Below are 17,802 nucleotides of genomic sequence, written 5' to 3'. Positions count from 1 at the left end.
GAAGCCTGGTTCTTCATTTTTGGAGGAAGAAAACAAAAGGTACCTTGAGGTGTTAGATTGAAATCAGAGGTAAGAATTTATTGTTTATAATATAATGGGTAGCTAGCTATAGGAATAAATAAAATATTAGTATATGTTAGTCTGTGTATTTTTTTCTAGCTCTATCTGCTGAAAAACTAGTAGCAATGAGCATGCCTAGTGCCTAGATCTTGGTTTTAGAATACCATCCCTTCCACTGAGAGGAACCAGATTCCCTAGGTCTACGGCAAGGAAAGTGTTAGGTAAGTCTAGAACATCCTGCTAAGCAGTTAAAACTTTCAGCTCCCCCAGAAAGCAAGAAAATGCCAAGAGTGATGTGGGAATATATCAAAGAGACATCGGTTCAGTCACTCAGTTGTGTCCAATTCTTTGCGACCCCATGGACTGCAGCACACCAGGCCTCCCTGTCCATAACCAACTCCCAGAGTTTACTCAAATCATGTCCGTTGAGTTGGTGATGCAATCTAACCATCTCATCTTCTGTCGTCCCCTTATCCTCCCACCTTCAATCTTGCCCAGCATCAGGCACCTTTCATAGGAGTCAGCTCTTTGCATCAGGTGGCCAAAGTATTGGAGTTTCACCTTCAGCATCTGTCCTTCCAATGAATATTCAGGACTGATTTCCTTGAGGATGGACTGGTTGGATCTCCTTGCAGTCCAAGGGACTCTCAACAGTCTTCTCCAACACCACAGTTCAAAAGCATCAATTCTTCAGCACTCAGTTTTCCTTATTGTCCAACTCTCATATCCATACATGACTACTGGAAAAACCATAGCTTTGACTAGATAGACCTTTATTGGCAAAGTAATGTCTTTGCTTTTTAATGTGCTGTCTAGGTTGGTCATAGCTTTTCTTTCAAGGAGCAAGAGTCTTAATTTCATGGCTGTAGTCACCATCTGAAGTGATTTTGGAACCCCCAAAAATAAAGTCTGTCACTGTTTCCATTGTTTCCCCATCTATTTGCCATGAAATGATGGGGCCAGATGCCATGATCTTCGTTTTCTGAATGTTGAGTTTTAAGCCAACTTTTTCACTCTCTTCTTTCACTTTCATCAAGAGGCTCTTTAGTTCTTTGCTTTATGCCATGAGTGTGGTGTCATCTGCACATCTGAGGTTATTGATATTTCTCCTGGCAATCTTGATTCCAGCCTGTGCTTCATCCAGCCTGGAGTTTCGCATGATGTACTCTGCATATAAGTTAAATAAGCAGGGTGACAATATACAACCTTGACATACTCCTTTCCCAATTTGGAACCAGTCTGTTGCTTCATATCTGGTTCTAACTGTTGCTTCTTGACCAGCATACAGATTTCTCAGGAGGCAGGTCAAGTAGTCTGGTATTCCCATCTTCTTAAGAATCTTCCACAGTTTGTTGTGATCCACACAGTCAAAAGCTTTGATGTAGTCAATAAAGCAGAAGCAGATGTTTTTCTGGAACTCTCTTGCTTTTTCAATGATTCAATGGATGTTGGCAATTTGATCTCTGGTTCCTCTGTCTTTCCTAAATCCAGCTTGAATATCTGGAAGTTCACGATTCATGTATTGTTCAAGCCTAGCTTGGAGAATTTTGAGCATCACTTTGCTAGCATGTGAGAGATGAATGCAATTGTGCAATAATTTGAACATTCTTTGGCACTGCTTTTCTTTGGTATTTACACAATATCAAAATAAATTCCCTTAAGATATTAATTAATTACAACGGGAAAAGTGTATCTTTGTAGTGAAACACTTAGTGGTCACCACTTTAACCCACTTACCGAGTTTAACATCATCAAAAATGTGGTAAAGTAACATCGTGTGCTACCTGGCAACACATGCTAAGAAGGTCTGTGGTATAATTAAAAAAAACATGTTTGGTCTGGCATTAGATCTCTTCAAACCCTTGGAATTACCTGACTGATAGTTTTCTTATATTCATAACAGGCCCCTGCCAAGCATACCTGAGCTCACGCTGATGCAAAGTCTCATGGGGGAGAAGGCCTCCAGTAGCTTCAGGACTGGGGCTGGCTGCCAGGAAAACCAACTGGGTGATTAGAGGGTCAGAACACTCAGCCCTGCCACTGGATAAGGAAGAGGGGCCTGGAGATTGAGTCCAATCAACAATGGTCAATAATTGAATGGCCCATCCCTACATACTGAAAAGAAAGTCAGATTCAGGGAACTTTTGGGTAAAGGTGATCTACCATGTGCTGGGATGGTGTTGCCATAGAGGGTGGACAAGGAAGTTTTGTGTCCCCCGCCGCTCACTCCTTGCCCTTTGTATCTCTTCTATTAGGCTATTTCTGAATGCTATCCTTTATAAACATACAGCTATAATCTTACGTATGGCACTTTCCTGAGTTCTGAGTCATTCCGGCAAATCATTGAACCCGAGTGGGGAACCCTGGCAGGAACCCTTGCATTTTCAGTCAGCCCAAAACACATGTGGCTAGCCTGGGGCCCTTCTTACGGCTGGCATCTTAAGTGGGGACAACACTGTACAACAGGGTCCCTAACCTCGGGGTTTGCACTCACTCCAGGCAACTAGTGTCAGGACTGAGCTGGACCGTGGGACACCCCAGCTGGTGCAGAGGTGAAGAACTGATCGTCGTCTATAAAGCCAAACGAGGTCGAAAGAACGTTCGTGGTGTTCCTGCCAAAAGTGCCTAACTTGAATCTATTCAAGAAAAACATTCTACAAGATAACTGGCCTGTCTCCTTCCAAAATACATGTCAAGAAAGATAGAGAAGCACTGAGAAGCTACTCCAGAATTAATGGAAACTAACAAGATAGGACAAATACGTGCAATATGTAACCTTGAGTTAGAGCCTTGAACAGAGGGGAAAAAAAATCACTGCAAAGGACATTCATGGGGCAACTGACCAAAATTGTCTATGGAATGTTAGCTAAGAGCTTTGTATCAAAAAATTTCCAGATTTTGATAAAAGTATGACAAGTGTGTAAGACAATACTCTTGTTAGGAAATATGTATAGCAGTTGCGTCTCAGCCTTTCAGCTAAGATCAAGTGCAGTATCTGTTCTTATCAGAAAATACATATAGTAAAAATGTCTCCGAATGGCTCAGAAAAAAATAATATGCATGCATTACTTACATGCATTACACACAGAAAAAGAAACTAATAAAGCAAATGGGGCAAAATATAAACAATTAGAGAATCTGGGTAGAGGGTATATACCCAAGTTTCTGATACTGGTCTTGCAACTTTTCTATAAGCTTGAAATCATATAAAGATAGACATAACAGAAAAGAAAAAAGGAAATAACCAACTAGATTTGCCAAATTATATGCTGGCCTCCTTCCACAAAGTGGAATATCTAAAGATTATTAGAGCATTTAACAAAGATACAGCAGTTCCCAAACTCTGTTCCCTAGGACACAATTACAACATAACAAATGTTTCAAAATTGGTAATTTATTAAAATTAGGACAGTGGCTATTGTTATTTCTTTCTTCTGAAATTCATTTTGGAAGTAATTTTATTCATCAGAAATTGACTTGAGTAGCACCTGAGGCCTGCACGATGAGAGATGGTGAAGACGTATTTATCTGAAGAAGGACTGAAGGGGGGCGCTGAGGCTGCAGCAGGAAGAGCTGCAGCTCGAGGGTAAAGCCCACCTGAGTGGCAATGTGACCCTTCCCCAAGAACCCTCCAATTTCTCTCCCTAAAAATCATGGTGTCCATGGTGAGGCTGCCCCATGGAAACAAGAGATGGGTCTAAGTTTTGCATTCCTGTTGACTTAGGAAATAAAAGGGTTATGTAGACAATAGAAATCCTTTGACACAGGAAATCTTGGGAGGCGTAAGGCTTCCACCAGACACAGAACCAGGGCTTCAAGGCAATCTGTGATAGTTAATTTTATGTGTCAACTTGATGGCTAAGGGATGCCCAAACGGCTGATGACACGTTATTTCTAGGTGTGTCTGTGAGGATGTCTCCAGAGGAGACAAACATCTGAATCAGTAGAATGAGTAAAGAAGGTCTTATCAATGCCAGTGGGCATCATCCAGTCCCTTGAGTAGGCAGAGGAAAGAAGGACGAATTCGCTCTATTTGAACTAAGATATCCATATTCTTCTTGCCCTCTTGCAGTCCACCAGAGCTCCCGGCTCTAAAGCTTTTGATTCAAACACAGACCAGAGTTACACCGCTGGCCCCCCTGATTCTTAGGCCTGCAGACTCTGAGTTATACCATCAACCACACCAATCCTGGTTCTCCAGCTTGCAGATGGAAGGCAGACTGTGGAACTTCTAAGCCTCCATACCCAAGTGAGCTTATTCCTACAATAAACCACTTCTTATTTATCTCTATATATCCTACTGGTTCTGTTTCTCTGAAGAGCACTGAGGGATACACAATCTGTTCTAAATACTGGATGATGTCTAGTGTTCAAGTATTAGGAAAATTCCAACACATTTATATAAGTTGTTCTGATCATTGTGTCAATGCCTTATTATTAATAAATGCTGTGCCACATCCAAGAAAGCTGTATGAATGATGGCCTGATAGAGGAGGAGACGATGTGTTGACTGGACTCCACTGACATCTGTGGTGTAACTGAAACTCATTGGTCTAAGCTGTGGATCGTGTCATGTTTTAAATATGTGAATGTATTATTTTATCAGTAATAAAACAGTTGAATTCCCAAATGTATACCATTCTGTTACAAAGTTTTAAAATGGGAATCAAATGTTGACCATTTCTTAAAATCAATTTATCTAGGAGACTTTTTTCTTCTTAGCTTCAATCTGAACACTACTTTATCTCATGGCCACTGCTTGGCTTCCTACTGCTGCACTACACCTTCTAAGTATTCTGCAGTCATGTAAGCTGAAGAAATGCTGCTATGCAGTCATTTTTACAGATTACATATCTAAGGAATGTGTAGGACTAAGAAAACACAGAACATGCTTTCATATTTTGACCATTTCCACAAAAGGCTATGAGACAGTATTTTGAATACTACTAATTATGAGTGGGCTGAGCAATGAACTGCGTGTGTGCTCAGCCGCTCAGCTGGGCCAACTCTTTGAGACCCCATGGACTAGCCCATCCGGCTCCTCTGTCCATGGACTCTCCCAGGCAAGAATACTAGAGTGGGTTGCCATCCCCTTCTCGGGGATCTTCCTGACCCAGGGATTGGACCCATGTCTCCTACATTGGTAGGCAGGTTCTTTGCCACTGAGCCACCAGGGAAGCCAAGTAATGAATTATCCACTAGCCAACTGATTTTCACTGTTAATACCAACGTAAATTACATCACAATCAATCCCACAACTTCTAATGAAATTCTGTGCCAGGAAGAACTTCTGCAAGGCCACTATAAACGCAGATGGAGGGTGTCAAGGGTGGAGTAGCAACATGAGAAATCCACCAGGCTAAGGGGCTTCACCCTGCTGCTGCTGCTAAGTCGCTTCAGTCGTGTCCGACTCTGTGCAACCCCATAGACGGCAGCCCACCAGGCTCCCTCGTCCCTGGGATTCTCCAGGCAAGAACACTGGAGTGGGTTGCCATTTCCTTCTCCAATGCATGAAAGTGAAAAGAGAAAGTGAAGTCACTCAGTCATGTCCGACTCTTAGTGACCCCATGGACTGCAGCCTTCCAGGCTCCTCCGTCCATGGGATTTTCCAGGCAAGAGTACCGGAGTGGGGTGCCATCGCCTTCTCTGGGGCTTCACCCTGGGGCACTGCAAATCAAGGGCACTGGGCCTATTTTAGGCAAGAATTAAATTACTGCTCACTGCAAAACAAAAATTACACCATATTATTGGGTTGGCCAAAAAGTTCTTTCAGACTCTATGTAACAGCTTATGAAAAACTCGAAACTTTTTCAGCAACCCCAAAACTCTAAAGATGGTAAAGAAATTAAATAAAATTGATATAAGTGAAGAAATCCTCAGTGCTGGTGAAGTTTACGACAAGGCAGACAAATGAAGGCTTTCTCAGCAAAACTGAAGCGTATTTATGGTCCTGCTCTACCACTGCCACCTAAGATGGAAGGGGATTCAGCCAATTTGGCAGCAGTCCTTCAGCTGTGCCCTTAATACCCCTCTTGGCGTCTGCTACGGTGTGCCGTTATTTACAGAGCTCAAAGAGGTCATGGAGATGGCTCCGTGAAAAACCAAAATTGAAAACACTGCTGGTCTAGAGTGGATTCTGAAAGCTATCTCAGGATTTAACAGATGTGAACTATCACATATCTCCTCAGACCCCTACCCTCAGAATTCCTCACCAGTCACCACTATTTACTGACCCAACTTCAAAGCCTGAGGCATCTCCAACTTTTCTTCTCACTTCCATCTCCTGCGAGCTTCCACGTCTGGCAGATTCAACTGCTTCTGCAATCCATTTCCTCCTTTTGATCTTGAAGGCCAGTGCCCTGGTTTAGGTCCTTACTTCCTCAGCCTATTAAAATAGCCTCTCCTACCAGTTCCCAGTATTTTTCCACCTAATTTGCTTTATGACCACCATAATATGCATCATTCTAAAACAGTCTGAATCACACCAGGCCCCCTTTCAAACCATCTTCAATTATTCCTCATGGCTCTGAATCAAATACATACTCCTCAGCTGGGCATTCAAGACCTCAGTGATCTCCAGTAGCTCCTCAAAACCTACACTATCCCCCACATATATCCACACAAGCACCACATGATCCAACTTCCCATCTTCAAAATTCTCTTTACACCTGGCTCTTACCATGCACACAACTCAATCTACTCAAATCTTACCCATCCTCCAGGGTCTGTGTCAATTATTGCTTCCTCAAAGAAACCTCTCTCCATCTCCCCGATTACCTGTGATCTCCTACTTCCCTGAACCTAACACATTTTTCCTGGCTCTATTATGACCTGCTTTCTACTCTACTTATTTATCTCCTCTACCACAATCTTCTCTTAATCAACACTTATTAGGACTTGTCTCTGTGCCAGGCACTGTACTAGGCACCAGGAGTACAGGGCTGAACAAAACATCTCTGACCCCTCAAACTGCACAGAGGAGCCTCAACTTCTCTGTGTTACTATGGAACCTACACAGTGTACCACATGATAAGCAGCAAGAACATTGTTCTATCAAGGCGCTAGAACATGATTCATAAACATACTGCCATACAATTAAGATGCTTTGCTTAAAATCTCTAACTCTATTAATAAAAGAATCATTTTCAATAGGAAATTTGAAGAAACATATATTGTAATCTTTAAGTCTGTAATAAAGACTTGTTCACTACTGAAACAAAAATGGAAGAAATATCAAATCCTTCCATCAAAATACTGTAGAGCAAAAATTCCTATTTTTTGAAGATACACATAAATTTATTTGTTTAATAAAACAACTGAAAGAGTGGAAAGAAAGATAATCAGACTTTGTTATCAATGAGACGTCAAATGAATGAGTATGATTAAGTGAATGAATGAATTTTCAAAGACTATTGGTTTGGTTTTCAGACAGTTTTTGGACCTATTATTTTAGAATCTCAGTAAAATCCTCAGAAGTTCGCATAGTGATAATCTGGATAGGGATATGTATAGTGATCAAGAAAAAACAATGAAAGAACACAACTGTGAGATGAGCTATGTCAAATCATCATTAAGGACAATAACAAGACAACATTTCTCTAAGGCCTCTGTGTTGGACTCAGCCACCAGTGAAGAAACTGACTTTCAAAGATGGGGAGGTTCTTAACCATACATTCCCACTTTAAATAAGTTTGTAAATGATGAAATCTCAGTTTCAAATATCCCTACGATTCACAGCAGCTGCCCATGCCCCATCCATATTCCATGCCCCACCCTGCCCGTTCCAAGAGTTTACTTACCTCATAGGCGTCTTTGATGTTCAAGGGCTCGCCAAGAGCGGCCACATGTCCCACGATGCCTTTGTTCCACTCTAAGCGGATGCAGTTATTTGAAGCTTCTTCCAGCGTTGAACCTTCTGCAACATCAAAGAGGCGGCTGATAAGAAACTTGTCGTTGGAGCTGTCCTCACAGACGAGGAATAAGGAGTAGCGGTCGGCGGAGATGAGTCCATGGATATGCAAGAAAATTTTGTGACATAAGGCTGTGACATCCAAGTGACTAGAAATATCTTTCACTAATTCCAAGAGTCTCGAGCACTGGTCCCCTTCATCATTATCAAACCGTGGGGAGGTTAGAGGCATCTGTTCCTTCTTGTCTGAGTCAGAGAGGAAGCTCACAGTTCCCTCAGAATCCTTGATAATGATGGGTCTAAGTGGCCGATCGAATTCAGAGGCAGAGATCTTCCTGGCCGGTGTTCCAGGGACACTGCTCTCTGCACGGGGACTTGGCTGCAAGGGGCAAGAGCAGGATTCCGTGTGGCCTTTGATTCCTTCCTTGCACACAGGGATGGTGTGAACTCTCTCAGCAAACCATGCATTGACCATTTCTCTGTAGAAAAGAACATGTAGGCACATCAAATATTTGAGGAAGATGGGAATGGATAAATAAGATGTGGTGCGTATATACAATGGAATACTACTTGGCCATAAAAGACTGATACAGGGTCACTTGCAGAGACGTGGATGGACTTATTGCCTGTCACACATAATGAAGTCAGAAAGAGACAAACAGATGTCCTCTACTAAGACATATATATGGAATTGAGAAAAATGGTACTGATGGACCTATCTGCAGGGCAGGGACAGAGATGCAGACGTAGAAAGCGGATGGGTGGACGTGCAGGGGGTGAACTGGGAGCCTGGGACTGAGGGATGTGCGCGGCCGTGTGGAGAACAGACAGGCGGTGGGGACTTCCTGTACCGCGCAGGGAGTTCAGCTCGGGGCTCTGCGGGGACCTAGACGGGGGCGGGGCGGGGATAAGGGAGGGGGTGCGGGAGAGGGGCTATGTGCATACACAGAGCTGATGCTCTTCATCACTGAGCAGAAATTAACACGACACCCTTAAGCAACTGTACCTCAATCCAAACAAAGCAGAGTGTGTGTGTGAGAGTGAGAGAGAGTGTGTGTGAGAGCGTGCGTGTGTGTGGCATGCCTGCTCGGTCATGGCTGACTCTTTGCTATCCCACGGACTGTAGTCTGCCAGGCTCCTCTGTCCATGGACTTTCCCAGGCAAGAACACTGGAGTGGGTTGCCATTTTCTACTCCAGAGGATCTTGCCAACCCAGGGACTGAACCAACATCTCTTTTGTCTCCGGCACTGGCAGGCAGGTTCTTTACCACTTTGCCACCTGGGAAGCTCCCCGGAAAACTTCTAAAATCCTCTCATGGTTAACTGATGCAGTAACCATTTGTCATAGAAAACGAAAACATAATGGTCTATTTAAGACAGTTTATTTTGAAAAACTGAAAACAATTGTTTCAGTGAACATTTTAATAAATGATTGACTCCTATGTACATATATTTTCAGATATCTGATTTATAATGCATCAAGTGTCAAGCTGTTTCCTCTCAAAATCAGCTTGAATTAAAGTAAAAGCCACTAAATGTAACAACAGTCTTAGGAAAACACAGGCATGGAAATTTGCTATTTAAAACACACAACTTATTCTGAAGTTAAATATTTTAAATTAAAAAAAATTATCTGAATTTGGCTAGGTAACATGCTTAATTTTAGACAGTTTTTATCTATATCACTATATCTAGATTAGATTTAGGAAGGGAAATAGAGAAGAGAAACAATTTGATCTAGTATGTGGAAGAAAGATCGTAGACTTCCATTAATAATATCCTAACAATGTGTGTCCAATAATCTAGAATAATCTTCCATTTACTCCTTGTATAAAGGAGGAAAACAAAAAACAGGCAATAGCTAGTATAAAAAATTTAATCCAAGAATATTTAAATTATTTATGTTGTTCATGTGCCACTCCATGAAGAAACCTATCTGAGCTAAAGGTTTCATAGTCAGTATTTTAAAAAACAAACAAACAAACAAATATACCAGATCATATACACCCAAAAGACTGCTGTTCAGTTCAAATAAATCCTCTTGGGAAGCTGTAATCTGATGCCAAGTGATGGCCCCATTACTTTAAATATTCTGGGAACTTTTGAAACTAACTTCTAAAAAAGTCAAAGTCATATAAGAATATTAGTTTTACCTAAAAGCTAGATCTTGTTTTTCACCGAGCCTTGCTTTGAATAAGCAAAGAAAACCACAAAAAAACCAGAGTAACGGCTAACTTAATACATACTGTATGCAGATGATTTTTCCCCCAATACAGACCTGATTTTTCTCCAAACTCAAAAATTTATTTTCAAAAGACAATAACTTGCTAGCACCAAGGATATTTAAAAGAAGTGGCCTATAAGAGCAATGCAATCTCCATGCGACAACGGTTTACTGGTTATTTTCATGAAACAGCCAGGATGCAGATACTCTCCAATCCTTATTGGCTGCAGCAGAAATTGATAACACCTCTTCAGAGGTCAAGCAGGCAGAATCTAACAAGTTTTAAAATGCATTTATCCTTTGTCCCAAAGATTTTACACACACGGCAAAAGAAGTTATCAGTGTATTTATTTAGTTTGTTATAGCAAAGATAAGAGCAAACTAATCCCATAAATAGAAGCCTTGCAAAATACATCATGGAATATTTATAAACGGAACACTGCGCCTGTGCTAAGGGGCTTCATGTCCAGCTCTGCAACACTACGGGCTGTAGCCCACCAGGCTTCTCTGTCCTTGGGGTTCTCCAGGCAAGGATATCAGAGTGGGCTGTCACGCCCTCCTCCAGGGGATCTTTCCAATCCAGGGATTGAACCCGCATCTCTTACATTTCCTGCATTGGCAGGCAGGTTCTTTACCACTAGCGCCTCCTGGGAAGCCCAAATGGGACACTAGGCAGATATTACAAGGTACTGACGTGAATAATCACCACAATCTATTAAGTGAAAAAAGAAGATCCAGAAGGAGGAGAGAAGAGTTATCATTTTTCTGGGTCTCCACTAAGTCTTTCACTTATAGAATGTTCCCTGAATTATTTTATTTTTAACAATAATCTATTGTTTGGTAAATATATATTACCCTGAATTGACACCAATCTAGAATGAAATGGGTAAAAAAAAAAATAATAACATAGATATTATCAGGTTTATCTCATAATTCCAAGTGTTAGATACATTTTAAAGCTCTCTTTAAAAAGTATTACTTACTATATTACTCCAGAATATACCTACAGTGCAGAATTTTTTTTAATGTAATTGCCAAATATTTTATAAATGCATGCCATGGCTTGGGACAAAATTTCTAGTGATAAAAATATGCTCTCGTAACAGTGTATCTCAAAAACTTCTATAGAAATGAGGGGGACATACTTTGGGAAATGTTTATGTAACCTCCAAAGTCACAAAGCAAGACCCTGCCAAAGACATTGATGTCAGATATGCACATGAGAAATGTAAAGGAAGCATCTGAATAAAATGTTTTGTAAAACATGAAACACGAACACAGCAATATGTTTAAGTTAATCTAGTTTATGTGGTTAAAAAATATGTACACATAACTTAAAAGCTTCTCAAATCAACATAAAAACAGGTACTGTAACTATGTCAGCTACAAACCTGAAACACAGCCTCAACTTATTTCTTCTCACTGAAAAATGATGATCGACATTTTAATCAAACCACCTACCTGACAACATCTAAACAGACACCTTAAAGTGGTGAAATCACAATTCCTAACGCCCACCCTTCGTCTTGCTCCAATCTCACTCCCCGTCCATTTTCTTCGTATCAATAAATAGCACCATCCCCAGTTACTCAACTGGACATCTAGGAATTACTCGGAATTTGTTTCCTTCAACTCTCACGTCCGATCTAGCAACCAAGTCCTGTCCAGTTGACTTCCAAAACCCTATAGTCCAATCTGCTGATTTCTGTCTCCTGTACTAATTCCCTGGTTCAAGCCGCCATCATCTCTCATCTTGGACTTTGGCCACAGCCCCTTATCTGGACTCTGAAATCATACTAGCCTCCTTCAACCCATTCTCCCCATGGCAGTTAGAGCAATCTTTGAAAAAGTAAGCCTTAACATCTTAACTATCTTACTGGGCTTCTCACTGAATTGAGAATACAACCCAAACTCTTCCAATCCCCGACCACAGTCCCTCCTGTCCACACAGGCCTCCCTGAAGCTCCTCAAGCACATCACACTTTGACTGTCCCCAGGCTGGAATACTCTCCTCACCTGCATCTGGCAGGTCAAAGCTCCCTCCTCATCTGCACAGACAGGTCTTCCCTGCTCACTCCACCTCTCAAGGGGCCCCAACACACTATGTTCCCCCCAACACGATCTGAATTCTTGCTGTTCTTCAGTCGCCCAGTTGTGGGTGACCCCATGGACTGCAGCACACCAGGCCTCCCTGTCCCCCACCATCTCCCAGAGCTTGCCCAGGTTCACATCCATTCCATCCGTGATGCCGTCCAGCCATCTCATCCTCTGACGCCCTTGTCTCCTTCTGCCTTCGATCTTTCCCAGCATCAGGAACTTTCCCAATGAGTCGTCTGTTCGCATCAGGTAACCAAAATATTGGGAGCTTCAGCCTCAGCATCAGTCCTTCCAATGAATATTCAAGGTTGATCTCCCTTAAGACTGACTGGTTTGATCTCCTTGCAGTCCAAGGGACTTTCAGGAGTCTTCTCCAGCATCATAGTTCAAAGGCATCAATTCTTTGGCATTCTGCCTTTTTTACAGTCCAGCTCTCACAACTTTACATGACCAACGGGGAAGAAGATAGCCTGGATTTTACGGACCTTTGTTGGCAGAGTAATGTCTCTGCTTTTCAACACACTGTCTAGGTTTCTCACAGCTTTCCTGCCATCATCTTCTGATTTCATGGCCGCAGTCACGGTCTGCAGTGATTTTGGAGCCCAAGAAGAGGACATCTGCCACTACTTCCAACTTTCCCCCTTCTATTTGCCATGCAGTGTTCTTGCCTGGAGAATCCCAGGGACAGAGGAGCCTGGTGGGCTTCCGTCTATGGGGGTCGCACAGAGTCGGACACGACTGACGCAACTTAGCAGCAGCACCAATGGGGCCAGGTGCCATGATCTTAGTTTTTGTGTTTTTTTTAATATTTAGTCTGAAGCCAGCTCCTTCACCCTCATCAAGAGGCTCTTTAGTTCCTCTTCGCTTTCTGCCATTAGAGTGGTAAGGAATTCTATCATCTATTTTTCTTGTTTATTAACCTGTTGGTTTACTGTCTGTTTCGTTCAAGGAGATGTAAATTTCATACTCCTCTGTCTTGTTAACAACGGCATTCCTGTACTTAGAAAATGTCTATCACACATTAATACTATGTCCCTGATAAATATCTGAGTGAAGTGAATGAATAAATAAATGAAGCCTCCTAAACTAACTGCATTAAAAAGGACAACAGTCTTTTGAAAACTTGAATGCTTAGAAAATCAACATTATTTTTTAGCTATTAATGGCCACCACCCCTTGAATGTAAGCCTCGTAACTGATCGTGGCTACTCTACCCTCACTTACCCCGTACGGCCTGTTATGCATCTTAAACAGAGCCAGTGCCCCCACAATCTCTGTTAGATATCTTGCATTATTATGTTTAAGTTGTCTCACAGGTGTTGTATTTCTAGATACTTTCTTGGAGAAATGAACTCAGTATTAAATGACACAGGAAAAGTAGATCTGGTATATTCAGTCATTCAATCAACAATTTTTATTAACCACCAGTCATGGGAGGAAAGGTTTTCTTAAGACCACATTACTGATTATCTGAGTCCCTGTAGATATATATGCCTGTGGAGGAAACATAAGTTATCATAACATCAAAACAATTACTTATAAACCAGCCATAAATAATATTAAATCATCTCTTACACCTCTCTCCTTTCAGGCATCCCTTGACGTTTTGTGGCGCATGACCTATGTGGCTATGTGAAGTGAGCCTTCTTTCCTGAGACTAGTATTGATCATCTCCTGTTCTTTAACACTTTAAGCTCTACAAATACAAATCACTTGCAGACTGAAATGTAAACTTACCTAAGATATAGAATTTCTAGAAGTAGAACAAAATGATGTTGGAGACTATTCTAATATTACGTAAAGCCACTAATAATTAGAGGTTAAGCCCAATTAAAAACCAGCTAACAAAATCAACAAGGATCATTAACATAACAAATACCTGAAAAGAGAATTCTGTTCAAATAAGTGCATTCTAGAGTAAGAAAGGCTGCTGGAAAAACCAAAGATCTTTAAATGTTAATTTTAATAAACTGTATCTGGGGGAAAAAAAGCTCTATGATTTTGTTGCAAACGTGAAACAAGTGAAGTTATTTGCCAGAAACTGTCTATTTTAAATTAGCTTGGAGTTTCCATTATAATTTAAATTTTATTAGATCTAAAATGAATTTACTTTCATAACCTGTGGTTCCATTTTTCAAAGTAAAGTTCCAATCAAAACCTTTTCACTGATACTTCTTCATTTTAACTGGATTCACTTTAAGTGTCCTTTGCTCTAGACTGTATTATTCTCATTAAGTTCCTTGTGCGCGTCAGGCACTGCACTGCCACCAGGGATACAGGAGTGAGCAGGCCCAGACCTCTCCTCCCAAACTGAGACTTATTATGTGTCCAGAAGTTGCTTATACACATACTGAATTTTGCTGTCATACGAAGTTATATGTCATTGTTTAGTTGCTAAAGTCATCTCTGACTCTTTGAGACCCCATGGACCGCCAAGCTCTTCTGTCCATGGGATTTTTCAGGCAAGAGACTGAAGTGGGTTTTGCATATAAGTGAATAAAGATGGAAAGATGAACATGTCAAATACGAGGGTAAATATACCAGATGGGATTTAAGAAACCTGATTGATAGCTCTGACTGGGGCAAATCCCTTCTATGGCCTGAGACAGGATCTCTACTTTCCCTTCTTTCTCTTCCTTTTGAAAAGTATGTCTATCAAAGATACTGGAAGAAAAAAAGCACCATTTTATTTAAACCTGGTGAGGCAGGTATTAACAATCCTACTTTCTAAATTAAGAAGCTAAATTAAATGGCTGAACCAAACATACTCTGCTATCTGATAGCAAAACTAGGAATCAAATTGAGGTTTCCTATTCCAAGTCTTACAACCTAGAAGAATATAAAAGTTCCCAGAACATCAATGTTTGTCATGAATAAGACACTCCATAACATCCAGATGCAGTAGAAAGAGTAAAAAATCAAATTTAAACAGATACGGTATAGAAAGAACACACTCGCTTGTAACAGCACATCCTCTAACTTAATTCTTTCCATCCAGACCACAAAAGGATGGTACACTAAACCACTGACGTAAAAACACTGTGTCAAGGGACTCAGAACAGAAACTCTGAAGGATAGTGTCCTTAAAAAAATCTGACTGAACCTCATGCCTGTTTCTCTGAAAACAGGTCAGGATTTATAAACCTAAAATGAAGCACTGAAAAGAATGCAGAGTGAATGTGTTCAAGATAAGAGGAATTCTCAGGGTTGCATTGCTGTTGTTGTTCACTCACTAAGTTCATGACTGACTCTCTGCAACACCGTGCACTGCAGTACACCAGGCTCCCCTGTCCTCCACTATCCCTGAGTTTGCTCAAATTCACATCCATTGAGTCGGTGATGCCATCTAATCATCTCAGCCTCTGCTGCCCCCTTCTCCTCCTGCCCTCAGTCTTTCCCAGCATTGGGGTCTTTTTCAGTGAGTCACCTCTTCGCATCAGGTGGCCAAGGTACTGGAGCTTCAACTTCAGCAGCATCCCTTCCAGTGAATATTCAGGGTTAATTTCCGAACAGTTGATTAATTTGATCTTCCTGCAGTCCAGGAGACTCTAAAAAGTCTTCTCCAGCACCACAATTCAAAAGCATCAATTTTTCAGTGCTCAACCTTCGTTACGGTCCAACTCGCACATCTGTACGTGACGACGGGAAAAACCATAGCTTTGGTTATATGGACCTTTGTCTCTGCTTTTTAATATGCCATCTAGGTTCAAAGGAGCAAGTGTCTTTTAATTTCATGGCTGCAGTCACTGTCCACTGTGCTTTGGCTAGACTTAGCAAATAAAAATACTGGATACCAATTAAAGCTGAGTTTCAGATAAATAATGAATACAGTTTTAACATAAACAGTCTCTAAAATTCAAATTATACTTAATTTATTTCAAATGACCATACTAGTCATTTGATATTCTGTTTTTCCCAACTGAAATTGTTGGCAGATAGACATCAAAGAAAAGGTAGGTCTGTATAGCACATCAATTAGCTGTGCTATCAAATAACTAACTGTATCATTGAAAGAGCACAAAGGATCCTGTGTATTATGGTAACTGAACTTTCAAAAGCTCTTAGATTAATCATTTGTGGCATAAAATTCTTCTTTACATCAAGCCTTTTCATGTTACTGTCCAAATCATAATATATATTTAGTAGAGAAAAAACAAACTGCAATCTACTTATATAAGGGAGGCTGACACATTGCTAAAAATTCTTGGGAAGCACTGAGAGGCTATGTTTTTAGACATAAATCCCAAATTCCAATCTATACTTTAGCATTTGTTACCAATGGGATTTGTCACCAATAGCAAACTATTTTCTTCTTCTGAGTTTCAATTTCATCCCATATCCAGCCTGTTCTAACTTCTTCCTGAAACGCAAGGTGGTGACTATCTCCAGTTGAGTGTAAAGTCAAGAACACTACACTGGCCATCAGGAGATAATTCTACTGAACAATCACTACTTCTCTGGAGCTCATTTTCTCCTGAATACAAGTTCTTCATTGTAAAAATGGGCGGCTCTCTGAATGGGTCAGGAAAATTCCCACAAGTGCTAACATTATCCGCAGACCAATAGGTGGTGATTATTATTAGGTCAGTCAACTCTGGTCATCTCCTTTTGTCCCTCAGCTTCTTCTCTTTCTTATTCTTTCACTTATCTCATGGGGCTGATATTCGAGTCAAATTAGAGAATGCACATGGAAGAATTTCAAAATCTCTTCCACACACTTGAGATGCTGCTATCTCCTAGACCCTTTCCAGTGGAGCTGTGGGGCTGGAGTACGGGGCAATGGGTGTTTATTTCCTCATGACGTTCAACCAAGAGACTCAGAGAAAGTAAGGGGGAAGAATGCCATGTTCCTGGTGGCACAGGCCCACAGGCTGAGTGGGTCTGATATGATTTTGAAACAGCCTGTCTTCACACACCGTGACCATCTAGGTCCTTGTCCAAAGAGGATACTGCAGACTGTTATTTATTATGGAATCCCACTAAGCTTCCCCCTAAAAAGAGGAGTTACATTATAACTCCACATAAATTACACCCTGGCTGTCTGAGCAAAAAGAACGAAATGGATGCAAATTCCACAAAGGTATTTTACCCTCTGCTGGAGGTTCTAATAACTTAGAAACCCTACTTTCATGTAAGCAAATCTTTGTTAATTGCCCTGCAAACAAAAACAGAGCAACCATCTTGAAGTCTTTGAGCTGATTTAACTTTTACAAGGCCGTTAATGAAAGACAACAGGCCCTGGATGCTAGAAATAAAGCCACAGCCAAAGGAAATGCAATAAAAGTTAATGCCAAGAATTTATAATCAATGACAAGATCCTGATGTTTAACATCCCATCCAAATCATTCCTTCTCTCCTCACCAAAACCTGTTTTATTATCCTCTAGTCAGTTATTTCCTTCCATGTTTTATTACACAAAAAAGTCTTACCTCATAAATGAATTATACTGTATGCCTCTTTTAAAATGGGTAAACATTCAGTTTTGTTCTTAAACTTTTACAATATGTCTTAC

At 41.0% G+C, this 17,802-nt stretch overlaps 1 protein-coding gene across 1 annotated transcript in view; it reads right to left on the bottom strand.

Moving 5' to 3' along the window:
- The window catches only part of PDE5A (phosphodiesterase 5A), a 142,865-nt gene that overhangs the window by 112,437 nt on the left and 12,626 nt on the right, over positions 1–17,802 (bottom strand). Inside the window, exon 2 of the mRNA XM_068975114.1 lies at positions 7,860–8,448. Coding sequence (XP_068831215.1) covers positions 7,860–8,444 — 585 coding nt within the window. The 5' untranslated portion in view covers positions 8,445–8,448. The remainder of the gene's footprint in view (positions 1–7,859; positions 8,449–17,802) is intronic.

The sequence above is a fragment of the Capricornis sumatraensis genome, chromosome 7, assembly GCF_032405125.1.
Source record: "Capricornis sumatraensis isolate serow.1 chromosome 7, serow.2, whole genome shotgun sequence".
NCBI classification, from domain to species: Eukaryota; Metazoa; Chordata; class Mammalia; order Artiodactyla; family Bovidae; genus Capricornis; species Capricornis sumatraensis.
Note: the sequence above shows the minus strand (reverse complement) of the source record. Positions and strands in the feature narration are given on the sequence as shown.